This window comes from Poromitra crassiceps (genome assembly GCF_964638095.1).
Source record: "Poromitra crassiceps genome assembly, chromosome: 13".
In the NCBI taxonomy this organism is placed as follows: domain Eukaryota; kingdom Metazoa; phylum Chordata; class Actinopteri; order Beryciformes; family Melamphaidae; genus Poromitra; species Poromitra crassiceps.
This window is the reverse complement of record NC_139644.1, coordinates 13,741,126-13,760,990: the sequence shown is the minus strand read 5'-3', so window position 1 is coordinate 13,760,990 and position 19,865 is coordinate 13,741,126. Positions and strand designations below refer to the sequence as shown.

General features: G+C 46.4%; 2 protein-coding genes across 2 annotated transcripts in view; both read right to left on the bottom strand.

The window, feature by feature from the left end:
- Positions 1 to 2,935: 2,935 nt before the first annotated feature.
- On the bottom strand, positions 2,936 to 9,878 carry LOC310787927 (glycerophosphodiester phosphodiesterase 1-like; the record flags this gene model as incomplete). The annotated part of the gene is made up of 6 exons (XM_083649375.1): positions 2,936 to 3,083; positions 4,278 to 4,489; positions 5,090 to 5,182; positions 7,206 to 7,311; positions 7,926 to 8,101; positions 9,609 to 9,878. 6 exons carry the CDS (start codon positions 9,876 to 9,878, stop codon positions 2,936 to 2,938), a joined length of 1,005 nt encoding a protein of 334 aa, XP_083505501.1.
- A 1,859-nt stretch (positions 9,879 to 11,737) lies between these two features.
- LOC310788324 (dynein axonemal assembly factor 5-like) overlaps positions 11,738 to 19,865 on the bottom strand; it is a gene marked incomplete at its 5' end in the record, with an annotated part of 52,715 nt that continues 44,587 nt past the window's right edge. Inside the window, 3 exons of the mRNA XM_083649896.1 lie at positions 11,738 to 12,136; positions 16,240 to 16,431; positions 17,125 to 17,281. Coding sequence (XP_083506022.1) covers positions 11,973 to 12,136; positions 16,240 to 16,431; positions 17,125 to 17,281 — 513 coding nt within the window. The 3' untranslated portion in view covers positions 11,738 to 11,972. The remainder of the gene's footprint in view (positions 12,137 to 16,239; positions 16,432 to 17,124; positions 17,282 to 19,865) is intronic.

Below are 19,865 nucleotides of genomic sequence, written 5' to 3'. Positions count from 1 at the left end.
CTGTCATTCATAAGACATTGAACGCACACCGTCAAAACGCACCACTGCTCGACGTCCCTATACACGCCTCCCTCTGCGCTTTAAAGGGACAGTGTCCCCACCGGCTCAGCCCCAATAACACCGGGACACTGCTGGGGGGACTCCAGGAATACAGTGAGGAATAGTTTTTGTAAATTACCATTAGGCTACAGAATGAATAAAGCACAATTATAATATGGATTTCTTTACAAAATCACAGCAAACACGTCATATCAGGTGGGGTATTGTGGGACAAAAGCTTATCAAATTGGGGTCAGTAGTTCAGTCTCAAAGCGGGGTCCGGGGACCCCCAGGGGTCCTTGAGGGGATTCTAGGGGGTCCCCAGCAAAAAGGGTAATAATTCATTTTCACCAGAATTCCAACCATATAACACACAATGACAGAATGTATGACTATTTTTGGTCATGAGTTTCATACACTTTGTGTAATAAAACATCTAAAAGACAGGGCCACCTCTCCTGGCCCTGTCTTGCAGGAGCCTGCTGTTGGGCTGATTGGGTGCACCTGGCCCCGGTGTACTCATTCCTTCTCTCTCCCTCCTGACACATTTTGTTCTGTTTGTTTAATGTAGTTTGTGTTGTCTACTTATTTTCCCTTCGTTTTAGTTCAATTATTGTTTTAACGTTTACTTTGTGTATGTTACAACCTGGCTCAAGGAAGTAACAAATTGGGGGAGTCATACACCAAAGTAAAAGTTATGGTCAAACAATATATGAACTCTAAGAGAAAATAACTACAGTAAGCACAAACTACATTAAACAAACAGAACAAAATGTACAACCCCAACACCAAGACAGGGCCAGGAGAGTGGGTTGTCACAAAAGCTAAAATCTTATCAGACGGGGGACCCTGGGGCAAAATCTTATCAAATGGGGATCCATGGTCTAATTAATTTGTGTCCGTTTAGGGGTCCCAATTGCCATGAAAAAGGTTGAGAACCAACCACTGTATTAGGGGGTCCTGGATAAGGTGCCGGATCCCCCGTTACAACCTGGGACCATAACAGAGCTAGTATACTATCTCTGTTACAGAGATACAGTAGTATACTATCTCTGTTACAGAGATACAGTAGTATACTATCTTTGTTACAGAGATACAGTAGTATACTATCTCTGTTATGGTCCGGAGCTGAGAAGCCATGCCTCCACCTGCCGAACGTTGGTCTGTGTTTACACAACACACATGATGGTGTAGCCTACAATGCAATAATACAATACACCCCTGTTTACTATCCAATCAGATGTTGCCTTGAAAGCAGTGAAGCAGAGGTAAATAAAGAGGTGGGACAACTGTCAGTAGGTGTGACCTCCAGTTGGAGATCACGATGTAAACAAAAATCAATTATACTTTATTCATTTATGCATTTCCCTTATTCTTCCTTACATCAGTTTGATGCCTTGAATTTATGATACTTATGTCAGCTTATAAAGGTGGGTAAACCTCATTATGCAAATAAACAGGTGAGTGAAATGTTATGATGAGCGACCGCATGGTGATTTAAGTATTTACCTGATTATTACAATAACCCATTCTTAAAACTAGTCTTGCCTGCAAGGTAGGAAAATGTTGATTTATCTTGAAGGTATAGTCGGTGTAATCCTAATCGTTGGTCCAGGAGAGTTGGAGGTATTACTGCTGGTAGTAGGATACGGATATGGTTATTGCTCAGGGTTTAATGTGCCTGTAGGTGTTAAAGGTCCCATATTATACTCTTTTTAGCAGGTTATAACATTTATCACTGGTCTTGGTTATGAATTATGTTGCAAAACAAACAAACCACACCCTCAAATTCTTCTCTGCTTCTCCCCTCATGAACTATGCGCTGTTCTGAGTGGATGGGGATAGTCTGGGGCTTTTCTCTTTTCTTATTGGCCTGCTGAGATTTCTTGTGCCACATTTTTGAATTTTCCCGATCTTACACTTTGATAGTCTGGGGCCAAAAGCGTAGCACCACGGTCCTCCAGCGGAAACACACCACGGTGTTCCGGCGGGAACGGCTCCAAAAAACAATTCTCCTCTGAGAACAGGGCATTAATAGTAACGTAAATAAATGTGACGCACGTTATCTACATGTAGCTATGTATAGCTACAAATATAAAAGGAACTAACACCATATACAGTAAGACCATCTTTCTATGGGGACAAAGTGGAAACACCGGTCTTAGGGAGGTAGACCATGACCTGTCAGTAATGCGTGCCAGGTGACGCGAGGTTAGATGGGGATGCCATGGTAATGAGGCGCTGCTCTGATTGGCCGCCTGGGTGAAGGGGGGGGGATGCAGATGCGGAAAAACTCCCAAAACAACATGGCAGCTCCTTGTGTGATTTGTTGTGTGTTTTAAGCTCTTTGCACCCCAATTCCAATGTAGTTTCTACTGCAGATGACTGCAGACTCTGTGAGAGAACATGTCAAACCAAATTGCAAATATGCAATTAAAACATGTCTTCTCAGGAAGGAGGCTAAGGCCACAATGCAGAGGCATTCACTCGTCACATTCTGTGGGTTGTTAGGTTGAAGGATGACAAAAGCATGTGTGTGGGCAAGGAAAAACTTCTTTCTCATAATATGGGAAATACCAGCACTTTGATGAATATGCCAGCCTGCTATGCGTTCCTACATCTTACACTAATTCTTATGCCTTTCTATAAAGCTCGGATCCTTTCATTGTGGCTGCAAACTAGGTACGGCCAAATCTCCATTTTCCTCACCTCAAGTTTAGCTTAATCTAATTCACTAAAATTCAGCATTTCCATGTTGCCTTAAATGACAATGAGCTGGTAAATGTAGCCATGAGACTTGTATTTGTGTTGTGTGTATGTGTGTGTGTGTGTGCGCGCGCGCGCGCACACATGTGCGTGTGCATGCCAGTCCAACCCCTCGAAATGTAATGTGTGTTCAGTAATGGGGATGGCAGTCTTCCAGCAGACTGTCTGTGATATAGCCAATCTTCAGCAGGTTCTGGTAGTACTCTTTCTCCACAGCTGTGTTGATAGTCCAGCCCACTACCTCCACCCCTCGCTCTGCCCAGTACTGCACATAGTCCCTGGAGGAGGGAGGGGGGGCAGGAGTGAGAAGGACAGGGATGGAGAGAGCGGACGAAAGGTGAGAGGAGGACAGGGAGAGAGGGATAAAAATAGAACAGAGGAGAGCGAATAAGGAACAGGAGAGAGGACCAGGTAATATTTTAGGTGACAAATATATAGGTGACACACATTCACGCGAATGTTTTGAAAGCTGCACAAGGCGCCGAGTGGCAGCAGGGGGAGCTGTTTGGAATTTTTGAAAGTTAAAAAGGACTTCATCACCCAGAAAGCATGTAAACTGCGCACTCCTCTCTGGCCTATAGCCTATTTTCTTCTCCGTAGTGGCTAGTAGCTACAAACACTGCAGCATAGCATTAACAGCAAAACCATATGCAGCTGCAGAATGTGGAAGTACCAAAAACTGCAGTTCCTCGAATGGTCGCTTAAGGCTGGCTGCAAAAGCGAGTCATTCCCCGTCGACCCCCAAGTTAAAATACCAGAATTTACAACATAAACAAACATATTTACAGCCTGGTTCAAAAAACGGTTTTGGTCTCTATAGCCAATTTCACCTTTCATGACAACTGTATGGAGGGGGGGGGATTTTTTTTAAAAATATAACTCACTTTACTTTTACAGAGTAAAATAGACGATAGAAGAAGACTGTTTTGGGCGTGATTGACAGCTCGCCTGTCCAGTGATTGCACAGCTCGCCGTTCACGGACATAGCAAGTGGCGCTGTGGCTCTAGGAAACCCCCTCTCGCTCCAAATATGGCTACAAATACGCCACCTCTGGCTCAAAAAACAACTACGCCACCTCTGGCTCAAAAAACAACAACACAATGGCAGCAGGGTGGGAATTTCACCTCCCACTGGCGGTGATGCCCTGAGATCCCTGCGGCCAGTCGGCCACCTTGGCAGCTGAGCCCTGCGACCTGCCTGCTACCGTCAGTTGTTTTAAAAGCATCAGTGGTCTCAGCAGCACTATGCACACAGGATATGTAATTGGCTCTTCACGCACTCCAGACAAATTGCTCTTCACGATGTCAACAGAGATGCAGCCACGGCCTTTGTGCCCTCGGATGTGGCCTTGTGCCCTAAAGAAATTACGACACCGAAGCGGCCGAATTGCCAAACCTGAGGCTTCAAAACCAATGGGCGATGTCACACTCACTACATCCATCTTTTTCTACAGTCTATGAGCTGCACGTACAGTGAGATGAAGTCTTTGTGCATGAGGATGGCAGAGACCCCACACAGGTTCCACAGCAGGTGGTGGTGGGCCCAGTCCAGTAGGATGTCCAGAGTGCGGCTCCAGAGCAGAGTCCAGGAGGACTGGGAGCGGGGCGTGCCGTCAGCGTGGCGGCTCAGGCTCCAGGGCCGCTGGCTCAGAGCCGTCACCACCCTGGGGTCCGTCTGACGCATCTGTGGACCACAGAGAGGTCACAGGTCAAAGATGATGTCAGCTTAGGAGGACAAAAAAAATAAACAAAAACAAAAACACCATCCATAATATCATTCAATTAACAATTTACAAACATTATTGGATTATTACAATTGTTTCCTGATTATTATTATTATTATTATTATTATTATTAGTTATTTTTTCCCCCCAGACCAGCTGTCCTGGTCGTTGCTCCACACCCCCTCTGCCGATCTGGGGTAGAGGTGTAGACTAGCACATGCTTCCTCCGATACATGTGAAGTCACCAGCCTCTTCTTTTCACCTGACAGCGAGGAATTTCAACGGCAGGACGTGGTGCGTGGGAGGATCACGCTATTCTCCCCCAGTTCCCCTCCCTCGAACAGGCGACCCAACCGACCAGAGGAGGCACTAGTGCAGCAACCAAAACACATACCCTTAATCCGGCTTTCCATCCGCAGACACGGCCAATTGTGCCTGTATGGACACCCGACCAAGCCGGAGGTAGCACAGGAGCTCGAACCTGCAACCCTCATGTTGGTAGGCAGGGAATCTACCGCTGCACTACCCGTGCTTGACAGTAACGAAGGACAGGAGCTCACCTTGTAGATGACTTTGGGTTCGAAGGAGCAAACAACACTGGAGTTGTACAGGACAGGGAACTTCTTATACATCTCAGAAAGCACTGATGCAGCCTGGTGAAGAGTGGAATATTTGATTTAACCTTGTAAACAAGTTTCAGTGAGTAAAAATAAAATAAAAACTCCTTTACAAGAGAGATGTCCAAGAGGGCAGCACAATAACACCCCCCCCCCCCCCCCAAAAAAAAACAAGAAAAAAGAAAGAAAGAAAGAAAAAATAAATGAATAAAATCATATCGCTAATCATCAAATCATATCGATATTTGGGCGGGACTATCACCATATTTGCATTTGGATATCAGCCAAGCCTAAAAGCGAGTGAGTCACATGGCTATGAGGCTAGCTGCAGACAGCTGTGAGACACATAGTGATGGCTGCACTGAGAATGTCTGTGGATCACTACCTCTTTCTGCTGGCTTTGAAGTCGCCATAACTTCTCACATTTAACATGCTGCAGCTTCAACTACATCACTGTATCATTGTCATCCATATATTTAAAGCAATATTCCACACAGTGTTAACATGGGGCTTACAGTATTTAATCGGATATAACTCGATGAGTTGTTTCCATTCATTTTGAACGAGGCCACGGAAATAAAAACTGATATTTAAAGTCCCTGGAAACCAAAATCCACAAAAACGTTCTAACTATGTTATTTAGGGTCTTATGTTAGTAATTATATGCCTCCGAAATTATTATGCATTACTTTCAACCCAAAGCCTTAAAATCAACACTTTTCTACAAGATTCTACAAGATACTTCCTCATTGAAGAGAGCAGTGCGCGAGGTGCTAAAATGCAGGAGCTTATGACGTCATAAGCTCTATATAACCTTTGTACACGCACGCAACACGCAGTCCCGCACATTCTGCCTCCATCTCTCTTCAGAGTTCTAGTGGTCCCACACCTTTTTGCAGCTAGCTAACTACGCATTGCGTCAACACAAAGGCTCTTTTAAGAACCAACATCTATCTATCTATCTATCTATCTATCTATCTATCTGCGAGTTTATCGCCGGCAGTGTGTTGGAACCTTGAGAGGGAGAGCTCTTTCCTCTGCCTGCTGCGGCGCTGCTGCTGTGTGTGTGTGTGTGTGTGTGTGTGTGTGTGTGTGTGTGTGTGTGCGCGCGTGCAGACAGATAGACAGATGACCGTCAGTCAGTACGCTATGCGCTGCGTGGAGCAACCATAGGGAGCAACGCGCGAACACACACACACACACACTTTATTTCCTTCTTATCTCTCTCTCTCCTCTCTCCCTCTCCGAGCAGAGGAGAGAGGTCTGATGCCTCCTGTGAAAGCCGCTTTGAGCTGCATCTTGATAGGCTGTCTTGCTCTATTTCCGTGTCTGATTGGTCCATTTCAACCTCGCGCCCCCTGCCGCTGGAACCGCCCAGCGTTTCGTTGTCGCAGACTAGCCCCCTCCCCCCCTCGCCCCCTCCCCTGCTCCTCTCGCGCTTGAGAATTGTGGACACGCCCACACAGTCCGCGGGAAAAAGGACACTCTAAAATCGAATAGATTCTCATTACTTTTGCCATGAGTGTCAAACCTAAATTTATATACTTTGCGACGTTCATCATCGTTCAAATTTTGCTGGTGGCTTATTAACATAGGTTCCTGTGATGTGATGAACTCAAAATGCTAAATAATAAAGAAATATTTCTGGTTTCCAGGGACTTTAACATGTTTGTGAACAGATTCAACAACAGATCCCGCTAATGTGATTTTCACTGGACTGTTTGTTGCTCCAGCATTTTAGAACATAGTTTTGGGCAAATAGCATTTTTATTGATAGAAGAGAACACAGCAGAGGGATACCATTCAGGAGAGATGGTTCCGATTTGGGACACCACATCCACTTTCATCTTTAAATACTACTTTTAGTGTCAAGCAAGAATAGAAATAGGACTGCTTTGTTGTCTTAAAAACGGGATCTGTAACAGATCCAGATCCCATCTGTTGTTGTGGCCAAAGTGCCAAATTAACCCCATGTTAAAACTAAGTGGAATATTGCTTTAAAGGGGCATTGTGCAAAATGTTGCCCGTCAGGTCAGTGTACACCACAGGGGGGCAGTACCTTATCAGGTTGACCTTTGACGTCAAAGAAGATGGTGAGCTGGTGCCTGATGCATTCCTCCACCGCCTCCTGCAGCGTTGGGACCTTCTCTCCACTGAACTTCTCCCTGGAGGTGGAGGAAACCACAGCAGGTCAGCCTAAACAAAGGCTGGGCCTGTTCTGATCACACTCATTAACGGGTTTTTGTTTTAAACCGCATAACTTTTGCTATGTTTGCACCTAAGTGTTGATGTCGTGAGAGAGAGAAAAAATAGGCCTATATACTTTTCTTTTAGAGTGTAGCCTAAGCAACTGAGAAACCGACAATCAATGACTGTCAGTGTGGCAACGTTAGAAACACACACCTGGATTTAAATGAAAAATAAACCGTTTTCGTTCTAATTATTATTTTTTAATTCTTATGCAGAGTAAACACGCATGCCCAGTGTACGTGAATGGTCATTTGATGCGCGTTGTCAGAGATTATTTCTGAAAAACGCATGTGTGGACGCACGAGTGTTTTCATTTTCAATATACCAGCTAAGAATAAAAACGGCCTGAGGTAACATTTCTGCTGTATCTAGTTCATCCTTTCATTCTCCCAGTGTATCTTCCCATATCCTTCTAAATCTGTGATTAAACCCACAAGATCACGCTGTCCTGATTTGTGCAAAGATGACGGGAAACAAAAATGATTAACTCCAAAACTATATGAATCAACACATGAGCGAAGGAGCCTACTTGAGCCTGTGGTGGGCAGAGGCGTCCAGTCGTCTAAGCTGGGCCAGGGGCAGTGTGCCGACTGCTCCCGAGCCGTTGGTGGTGCGGTCCACGGTCTCATCGTGCATCAGCACCGCCAGCCCGTCTGCTGTGAAGCTCAGGTCCAGTCCCACTCCGCTGGCCCCGTTCCTGCTGGCCTACAGCCAGAGAGCACAGGAGACAACAGAAGAGGACGAGACACGGGAGGACAGGGACAGCTGTGTCACCTGAACTGAAACATACTGACAGGTAGAAATGTAGAATAGGAGGATTAAATGACTCGAGAAACACAAGTATATTGTACTTATTAATATACTTAATAAGTAAAATAATACTTAATATACGTATTAATATATACTATGGATCAGCGGTTAGTATAGTGAGGACCCATAGGGCACCTTTGACTTTTCCGTGTGGAGTTTGCATGTTCTGCCTGTAGCTTTCCTCCCACATTCCAAAAACATGCTGCATGCAGGTTCTGTAGATTTGATTTGATGGAGATGATGAATATTCATGTGATATCAAATGCTTGATGCTGACCGATGTAAGCTGTTGGAGAGAAGGAAAGCAAGTGTGCCAGGTTTGAATAGCCCTATAAATAGTTGAAATACTGCAGTCTAAATGCCCTTCAGTTCAGACCGGTTTTAGCTTCATAGCTCCTCAGATGCTCGTTTTAAAAACTCCATTTTGGACAGTACAGTATCAATGCTCAAATTGGGTATAGCAGCACTCCTCACCAGCAGCAGCACACATTAGGATGTCATTAGTGACCCTGACAAAAGCTGTTTCAGTGCTGCTACTGTGTCGTTTACCAAATCCATCACATCCAAGAGCTGCTTAGAAACGGCTTACTCCAGGCCGTTGAACAGGAAGGGGAGCTGGAGAGGGGTCTCTAATTTTAAACAAGTGTTGGCTCAAGAGTGTCAAGTCAAATCCAGAGGTGTTTGGGATGGGAGAATGCTGGATCCAGTGTTAGCCACAACCTGATACCGGGACACTGTATCAATGAGATCTGGCAAGGACACACAGCAGAACTGGCTCAGCACTTTGCACATTTGAAAAGACAGGCACAGCCGGGGAGACAGGATTTCATTACAAGTCTCAGTGTGTCTGTGGTGCACAATGGGAACCTGAGTGGGGTTACTGTATGTACTTATGGACTGAATCATTCACCCATGGATGGAGATGGCTTCATGATGACATGTCATGAATATAGTCAATACACCTGGTTTTCCACCATTACTGCGGCTGACCACATGAGCCATGATGGCTTTTGCTTTCACTCAATCCTGCACAGTAAAAACGTGAAAAGTGCAGTATTGGTTGACTATTAAGAATAAGGGAGCATGTGATTTAAAGCCAAAGTAGTTAATAGGCTATCAATCTATTACTACAAAATATCCCTGATGGAAATTGGCTATAGTCTAAAGTTCACATGAGTTTATGATGATCTTATTGTACTTGATTGTGTACAATGTATGACAGTTTTTTTTAACTCAATGATCACTACTATTCCTATATGAACTAAATAGGCGATTTATTTACTGTGACATTTATTATCCTTCCTCTAAAATGTATCAGAGAACTATATAACGTTACTCCATCCATTTTGCTATTGAAGATTATTGCAGCATGTCAGCCTGGCCTGCCCATCACCCATCTCACCTCTCTGATGGCAGCCAGCGTGTTCTCCGGGGCGTCGTGGCCGCCTGCGCGGTGCGCCACCACGGGCACAAAGCCGCCTTGCCCTGCCGGGGCCCCGGGGCGCAGCACCCGGCCGGCCTGCTCGGCGGGCACCGGGGGGAAGCGGAACATCACCATGAAGACGTAGAGGGACGCGGTGAGCAGGGACGCCCCGGCGGCGCTCCTCGTCCCGGCCATCACCAGCACGAACAGCGCCGAGAAATACATCAGCTCCCCTCCCATCTGTAGCATGGCAAAGAGAATGGCACGTGCGGCCTGGGTCAATGTGGATAATTATGGCGCAAAGGATGGAGTCAATGGGGAGCACTGCGTAAACGGTCACTGTCAGCACTCAGGTGAGGTGACTAGCTGCTACATGGTCGCATGTCAGTCATAAGCAGAGCCCACTCTGTGGTCTGTTCCCACTGTCCGCCCTGCCCTGCTGCAGAGCCGCAACATGTCTCTCTCTCTCTCTCTCAGCACTTTACCTTCATACTAACTCAACTGCTGCCGGTGTGTGGAGGGAGGACGCAAGAGGACCGATGGATGTACAGGACGGGTGGCAAAGGGGTCGTGCTGTCATCAGTGTTACTTCATCCAGAATAAATACACACAGGACTTCCGCTCACATCTTCCAGAATAAAAGGCTACATGGGACATGGGATGTGAAGTTTTTTTGAGAAATACAAAATAGAGAAGTGGAACAAGGGCCGCATTTTAAGACTAATCTATTGTCAAACAATAATAATAAATGAATTAGTAAATAAATACAATTGTCGCCCCCCCCCCGCCCCCACACACAATGTGCTTTATTTTTAGAGCATGTAATATAGGGAAGTACACAGAGGACTGTTCTTGTGTTTAAATAATCATTTCTGCATATTTACCAGACTGGTAATATGCAAAAATGATACACTGGTCATGAAATAGCATATACATTGCTAGTAGGGTTTCTATGTTAGCTTACAGCTAGTTTCCCATCCAGAAGTGAAAATAAAATTAAATATACTTTTATTTTGAAGGCAAAATCACCTTACCCACAGTCTGATTCTGGTTCTTATGCTGTTGCTGAGGAGAGCAGGGATGGTCTGTTCAGGCTCACACTGCTCCATCTGGTACCTGGGATGTTGGCAGTTTGAGTGCAGGATTGCAGCAATATTACACTGTTTCCCCACAGTCATGTAGATATGCATTTTCAGAATGTTGTAGTCTCTCAAGACAGATGCGTTGGCTCCCACAATTTACAAATGCTCCTACTCAAAGAGTGTGGAAGAGATAGACTGGCTTGAGAGAAAGATCTTTGGAGTGTGTGAGTAATACTACCATTAAAACACACAAGTGAAACCACAGAATCAATCAAAAATCAGTTTCTTTCCCTTTTTGTGAATATTATTTTTATTAAATTTCACATGATACTGTTTACCTTAAAGGGACACTCCGCCCATTTTAAACCAGCTTTGTATCATTAGAACATCAGTAGTATATCAGAAAACTGTAAACGGTTTTGAAGTCTGTCATTTAATTTGACAGTTATTGAGTGTTAAAGTGTGGACCAGTGACATCACTGGTCCACACTAACTCAAATGAATAACTCATGAACTCAAATCAACTCTCAATAACTGTCAAACTATTCATCATTCATCTAGTTTGACAGTTATTGAGAGTTGATTTGAGTTAATGAGTTATTAATTTAAGTTAGTGTGGACCAGTGATGTCACTGGTCCACACTTTAACACTCAATAACTGTCAAATTAAATGACAGACTTCAAAACAGTCGACAGTTTTCTGATATACTACTGATGTTCTAATGATACAAAGCTGGTTGAAAATGGGCAGAGTGTTCCTTTAATTAAAAATACAAATCAGTGTAAAAGGAATAAGCAGCTCTTTTAACAAGAGATGCATGAGAAATATTCAACAAATGTCCAAATCGTAATAAGGAGGCACTTTGCATAGAAAGAACAGAACACAGCTCCAAGAGGAATGATAAAGAAGACCAATAACTTACTAACTCTGTGGAAGGTGAATTCACAAATTAAATGAATAGCATTATCTCCTCATCCCCATGTAGGTCGAAACTCCATTGATTAATTTTGTAATCAATATTTATGAATTAAATCATTGTTTATGTGGACAATGACTGAAGTTTAATTTAGCCATTTGAGTGGGAGGGGGAGGGGGGGATGCATCATGTTAATCTGCAGTTGGTTTTAGATTGATCATCAACACCAGATTTACAGTAAAAGATGAGAGTAAAAAGCTGCATTCTTTGAAGGTACAAAATCCAGGCCTAAACTCCAGTCTGTGTTTGTTTCCGAGTGTTCGATGTGTTAGAACCACAGGTTGTCACTCTGTACAGTCTCCAGCACACTCCAGCACCGTGTAGTGTAGTGAGCTGATGTGCTGCAGCAGCTGGTCACAGTAAACCGGGCTGCGCTGTTTGTCCCTCACCGCCGCCACTTCCTTCTGCAGAAGTGCTGGGTGGACCGAGCTGCCCGTCTTCAGGATCCCTGGTCACACAAACACACACACACACACACATGCACACACACGCGCACACACACATACACATACACACACGCGCACAAAAACAGCATAACAGACAGGGGTCAGTCAGGATTAGAATGACATCTTTTACTGAAGTAAAAGTAGGAATACGGTAATTTGATAGTGTGGTAAATATAAGAAAGTCCTCCATTCAAAATTCAATGCAAGTCAAACTATTGACATATTTGATATTAGAGGCACTCTCAATTAGCAAAAGCATAAAAATCAACTGAGCACTAGTGCTGTTAACTTCTGCAAGCTAAAATAAAAGGGGTCGGTGGTCTTGTTATTTGCTGCTCTGTTTGCTTTCTCTTAAAGTCAAATTTATAAAATGATTATGTTAGTTTTACTAAACTGATCATACCACAAACACAAACACACACACACACACACGATCTCCTGCCGGAGATAATAATACTATTCCCATGGCATAGACTGCCACTTAATGACAAATCTCTGTTCACCATAGAACTTCATGTGACATTTTCTACAACTTCCAAAAGCAGCCAGCAGATGGCAATAATGAACTACACAGTAGATAAACTTCAACCCAAACATGAGCACATCATCTCCCCTCCTTCCACCGGGAGGCGGTAATTCCCCTTCAAATAGATTCCTCCTACGGTTCCCACACCGTCCGGGACCTACTGCTGAGCATCAGAGGTATATAGAGTTACCTGAACTGCTGTCAGGGGCAAATGCTGAGGAAACCACATTGCAAAAGTGACGCTCTCTGGTGGTGACGCGCCGTCACTCCGGATGAGTTAGCTCATGTAAACTCATCATCTGATACCTCACGGAACCCACCTGTGCTCCTCCAGGAGGTGGAGGGGGATTTTTACCCTTTGTGTACACTGTACTGTGCTGGGGGAGCGGTGGGACTGGGACATGAAGGAGAACAAAGATGACTTGTGAGAAGTGAGCTATACCGCTGCCAAGAGTGTGTGTGTGTGTGAGAGAGAGAGAGAATGTGTGAGAGACCGAGAGGAGGTGGGTGGAGGTGGGGCGGTGCTGTCCGTCATGCTGTCAGGACATGCCGCAGACATCAAGCCACTTCACAGATATGCGTTTGAAATCCAAGACCCATAAGAATGGGATCAAGAATAAAAGGAACAAAGAGGCAGAAAGGAAGAGAGTTGGTGGGGGGGGGAGAGAAGAGAGAAGGAGGCTTCAAACAGAGACGGAGCGCTGCATGAGAGTGTGGAATGCGTCCAGCTTTGCGGCGCGGCGCGGGCGGCCATGATGTCTGCTGTCAGATTCAGACCATCACTCAGCACCATGTGAGGTCATCTCATTTCACATTCCCCTCTCTGTGCTGTACAGGCCTGAGTGTGATGGAACTCATACAGCACACTATTGTCACGCACACAACCTCTTCACTCTTGTGGGCGTCCCGGGTAGTGCAGCGGTAGATTCCCTGCCCTATCGACACGAGGGTGGCCGGTTCGAGCCCCTCGTCGTGTTACCTCCGACTTGGTCGGGCGTCCATACAGGCACAATTGGCCGTGTCTGCGGGTGGGAAAGCCGGATTCATCTGGTCTCATCTGGTCGGTCGGTCGGGGCGCCTGTTCAGGGGGGAGGGGAACTGGGGGGAATAGTGTGATCCTCCCACATGTGAAACTCCTCGGCATCAGGTGAAAAGAAGCGGCTGGCGACTGCACATGTATCGTAGGAAGCATGGTGCTAGTCTACGGCTCTCCCCAGATCGACAGAGGGGGTGGAGCAACGACCGGGACAGCAGGGGGAATTGGCCAAGTACAATTGGGGAGAAAACAGGGAAAGAGAAAAAAAAAAGGATAAAAACAAAAACAAAACATTTTCAGTCTTGATATCGATTCAAGGTTTTGGCCAATACTTAGTAGCAAACTAATCCATCCCTCTTCTTGAACAATACAGACTTAGACCATCACAGTTTGGAGTCACTGTGTGTTAGCTTGCTAATAGCCAAATATCAGTTCTGCTGCATCACTAATTGCCATAGTGTCAGTGTGAGAGGAAGTCTTTTTGCATGCTGAGAAAGATCCAGCATAGGCTATGGCAGCCAAGAAATTCTCAAAAAGAGAGACTAGTCCAAACACCAGCACTCTACTACGAGAAATATTTAAGCGACGGTCGGTTCTCGAAGTTGATTTACATCTGTATTATTCCAACTTCTGCAGTCAAGGTTACAGACACTTAACAACCAATGGCCACGACAAAAATGCTTATTGTCATTGGAAGCCTTTCAAAATGCCGTTTTGCAGAGCTACAGTAGAATTCATGGTATGGAAGTTCTTGCTGCATCTGGCGAGTGTGAGGATGCCCCCCCCCCCCCCCCCCCCTCCCCCCATATGACCATATGAAGATGAGAGATCCGTCCTGAGGCCTCTCATCTCTGGCTAAGGCATCAGGGCTCACCTGCGTCCTGTCAGAAGTAATGACAGCTAACATCCAGGAGAGTGGGAGAGAGTGAAAGTCCAGAGGAGCTTCGGGGCCACTCAGACTTTCCACAGAGACATAAATAAAAGTCACCCGTGAAGCCGCGGAGCGTCGAGCTTTTGGGGAAACACCGGGCGAGAGAGGAAGAAGAGAGGCAGATAGAACGAGGGCAGAGGGACAGATAAAAGACGGGGGGATTAAGTGGGATGGGTGTGTGTGGAGAGATGGAGGTCTCCATGTGGTTGCGATTAGAGGGGGGGGGGGGGGGGGGGGGGGGGGGGGACCGTTCAGGGATGTTCTCAGATCCGGGGGGGTGGGTGGGGGTGAGCAGGGTATGAGAGGCACACACTCGCCCCTGCAGATGGCCGTGCCTACCCCAGGTGTAGAGGGTACATGTGTGTGTTTCTCTCTCACACACACACACACACACACACACACACACACACACACACACACACACACACACACACACAACACACACACACACACACACACACACACACGCACACACACAGCCGGCCAGTGATGGACTTGCTCTGGCAGGGGGGCGGGGCTTGGCCCGGGCTGCTGCCAGTGATGGATTGCGTGGAAAAGGAGGATAACGGAGAGCCTTTGAAATAAACGAGAGGGGGGGGATCTGTTGGCAGCGGGCCAGTTAGTGTTTGATAGGGGATACCCTAATTCCTCTCATCCCTCTGTGAGTGCCTGGGACACGGCAGGCCGGTCTGCAGAACATCACAGCTAGGCCCTGGCTTCATCATAACCTCATACTCACCGTCACCATCTTCTACCTGGATCAGCTAAAGACCTTTCTCAGACAATCAAAGTCATTACGACCACCTCGCATCATCATTTTCATTCACATTATGGTAACCATATGATTCCTATTATAATATTATATTCACAATCCTCCCCAGTCTTATCTTATCTAGTATGGTATCAAGTGCTGTCAGTGTCACGTTTTTAGAAGAACAGTCATACAGTAAATGCATTAAAGACCACCAAGAAAAAGGAAAAAAATCCTGTATTTCATCAAGACTATGGTTCTTTTTAACGGATTTAACGGTGAAACTTAAGCAAGGCCTGAGGGAAGGGCTGATGGTTCAACTCCGTTCCCTGTACATTGTAAATACCTCACCTGACTATGCTGCATTCCACAGGAAGTAAATATGTTGGGGGTAAATCCCTCCCCCCCAATGATTCAGATTAATTATTGCTTTTTGCATCCATCTTCAATGAAGCATTATCAGGATGTGTAGATTTCCTCATCCTAATCCTCAAAACACAATGCCTCAGCATAAAATATATCAAAGCTACCCTGGTCCATGAGGTGTGTATCCAACACAATGTCCTGGGTTCTAATCTGGCCCAGGACCTTTGTTTATCTATCTATCTATCTATCTATCTATCTATCTATCTATCTATCTATCTATCTATCTATCTATCTATCTATCTATCTATCTATCTATCTATCTATCTATATAAGGTATGTATATATATATATATATGTATGTATGTATGTATGTATGTATGTATGTATGTATGTATGTATGTATGTATATATATATATATATATATATATATATATATATATATATATATATATATATATATATGAATATTTAACCCCTGGCCAGAGCATTCTCACCGAGGACCTGCTCCTGCACTGAGCTGTTGGGGTCGTCCAGGTGTAGCAGCAGCTGTTGGAAGAGAAAGGCCAGGTGAGGAGCACAGAGCTGGGGGCTATAGTCTGTGGGCAGGCCGGACAGCCACAGGCCCAGGGCCTCCAGAGCCACACCACGCACCTTCTCACTGCTGTCATCCAGACGCTTCAGCAGGTCTGAGGGAGAGAGAGAGAGAGACACACACACACACACACACACACACACACACACACACACACACACACACACACACACAGAGAAATAGATGCTGAGGATTCTCGAGCAGTGGAGAGGAGTGTACAGTGTGTGCCTGTGCACACTGCAACTGCACGATAGCAGTTGAAATGATTCTGTTCCCATCACCCCCCGTTTTCTCCCCAATTATACTTGGCCAATTCCTCCTGCTGTCTGGGGAGAGTTGTAGACTAACACATGCTTCCCTTCCTTCTATACATGCCAGCCACTTCTTCCCCCCTGCCAGAACAGGCGCCCCCAACCAACCAGAGGAGGCGCTAGTGCAGCGAGCCAGCGACCAGGACACATACCCCTTAACACATAGCCATATTCCGGCTTCAGTTCCCAAACGCAGACACGGCCAATTGTGGCTGTATGGACGACCGACCAAGCCAGAAGTAACAGGGAGGCTCGAACCTGCGACCCTCGTGTTGCACTACCTGGACGCCCCTCAAATGATAATCCTGACTTTTTGCTAGATGTTGCGATCATGATTATTAATCACCATTCTTCATCAGAGGAAAGAAACTATTTCACTGCACTTTTGGCATCGTAAATCAACATCTTCTTTCATGCAAAGTACAATACTGTGCAGTGCAGTGTGACAGAATATTGTGTGTGTGTGTATTCTCTACCAGGGTAGATCTTGTTGAGTGCATCCGGGTGCAGCGTGGGTCCTGTGAGTCTGAGCATGGTGGCCAGGGAGCGGCAGGCCAGCAGTCGGGCCGTGTGAGAGTCTTCTTCTAGAGCAGACAACAGCTGGGGACTCAGCCTCTCCTCCACACACAGCAGCTACAGACGGAACACAACAGACACACACGCCACTGCTACAGACCACAACACTCACATGTACACATCATCACTATTATCATCAGCATGGACAAGTGGAGAGAAGAGCCTGGATACTGATGCGTGTGACAGTGACTAAATCCCGAGGACAGCTGCAGAACGTTGACACCTTCCCCAACTTTCTCTGCAAAGTGTGCGTGTGTTGTTGACATGTGGAATCTTCTACCAAAGTGAAATATCACCTGACGTATGTGGCTGATTCATAGTAGGACCAGGGGTTGCGTCAGTTTGGACAGACACACGCGCGGGCACGGAGCCCAGCTGTGGAGGTCCGGTGAAGATAGATGTTCATCACACCAACAGATGAGAGGCCGGGGGAAATGGACATACAAGGTGAAGCTGTGGCATGTCAAGCCACGGGTCTGGGGGGGGGGGGTGATGGCTTAAACTGCTGTGTGTCACCCCGTGTGTTTGCTATCGTAACTGCGCCGGCAAAACGAGAGAAAAAGGCGAGATATGAGGCAGAGAGGAGGAGAGAGAGAGAAAGAGGAGGGAGATTTTGGCAGAGATGCGATCCAGCATGACATCAGTGACGATCGGAGGCTGCCAAGTGTAACTGGAGCAGCTAATTGTTTTCACAGGAAGGAGCGGAGAGGGAACAATGTCCTTCTGACGGGAAGCCTTAACTTGCGCTCACATGCACACATCTTCCTCGTGGTGTTATACTCGTGAGGACACGTTGCTGCTGACTTCATTCACTAACCTCTTAGCCTTACGCTAACTCTGACCTCACTTTAATCAGAATTCCGATTCCTAACGAGAATGGTAAAGCGTCCTGCTCAGCCTCCACTTCTCCAGGTTTTCTATTCGAGTGAGGATGTTTGGGTCCCGTAAGATAACAAGAGCATGATCACACACCAACACTCACGCACAGCTTCCCCCTAGATGTTTGCTTCTCCTTGCAGTTAAAGAAGTGGGAATAGAAGAGGTGTGTGGAGGAGCACAATTGGGCACGGAGGCAGGTGCAAGGGCACGGGGGCGTGTCCTAGTGAGGGCACGGGGGCGTGTCCTAGTGAGGGCACGGGCGTGTCCTAGTGAGGGCACGGGGGCGTGTCCTAGTGAGGGCACGGGGGCGTGTCCTAGTGAGGGCACGGGGGCGTGTCCTAGCGAGGGCACGGGGGCGTGTCCTAGCGAGGGCACGGGGGCGTGTCCTAGTGAGGGCACGGGGGCGTGTCCTAGCGAGGGCACGGGGGCGTGTCCTAGTGAGGGCACGGGGGCGTGTCCTAGCGAGGGCACGGGGGCGTGTCCTAGCGAGGGCACGGGGGCGTGTCCTAGTGAGGGCACGGGGGCGTGTCCTAGTGAGGGCACGGGGCGTGTCCTAGCGAGGGCACGGGGGCGTGTCCTAGCGAGGGCACGGGGGCGTGTCCTAGCGAGGGCACGGGGGCGTGTCCTAGCGATAGCTCCTACATAGAACAACGGTCCAGAACAGTGGAAGCATTGTTCCTTAGTGACAAAGGTATGTGAACCCGCTCGCCTCCGCGTACACCTGCTACCCTGCTGGGTGCCAACACTTAGGGCCAAGGAGAGAGCAAGATGGCGGCCTAATATATTTTCCTAAATGGCCGAGTGGGACGATCTGTTTTGATGAGAAATGGACAAAACAGAGAGTTTGAGCTAAATGTCATCTCCCGATGGATTGGAGGAATGCACCGCCACATCTTTTCCTTGACAACGGACTCGATGGGAAGTGCTTCTGCAGATTGATGATCAGGAATATACAACATCTGAATGAGTCTGTGTCCTTCAGGAACACACAACATCTGAATGAGTCTGTGTCCTTCAGGAACACACAACATCTGAATGAGTCTGTGTCCTTCAGGAACACACAACATCTGAATGAGTCTGTGTCCTTCAGGAACACACAACATCTGAATGAGTCTGTGTCCTTCAGGAACACACAACATCTGAATGAGTCTGTGTCCTTCAGGAACACACAACATCTGAATGAGTCTGTGTCCTTCAAGAATACACAACATCTGAATGAGTCTGTGTCCTTCAGGAACACACAACATCTGAATGAGTCTGTGTCCTTCAGGAACACACAACATCTGAATGAGTCTGTGTCCTTCAGGAACACACAACATCTGAATGAGTCTGTGTCCTTCAAGAATACACAACATCTGAATGAGTCTGTGTCCTTCAAGAATACACAACATCTGAATGAGTCTGTGTCCTTCAAGAATACACAACATCTGAATGAGTCTGTGTCCTTCAAGAATACACAACATCTGGATGAGTCTGTGTCCTTCAAGAATACACAACATCTGAATGAGTCTGTGTCCTTCAAGAATACACAACATCTGAATGAGTCTGTGTCCTTCAAGAATACACAACATCTGGATGAGTCTGTGTCCTTCAAGAACACACAACATCTGAATGAGTCTGTGTCCTTCAGGAACACACAACATCTGAATGAGTCTGTGTCCTTCAAGAATACACAACATCTGAATGAGTCTGTGTCCTTCAAGAATACACAACATCTGGATGAGTCTGTGTCCTTCAAGAACACACAACATCTGAATGAGTC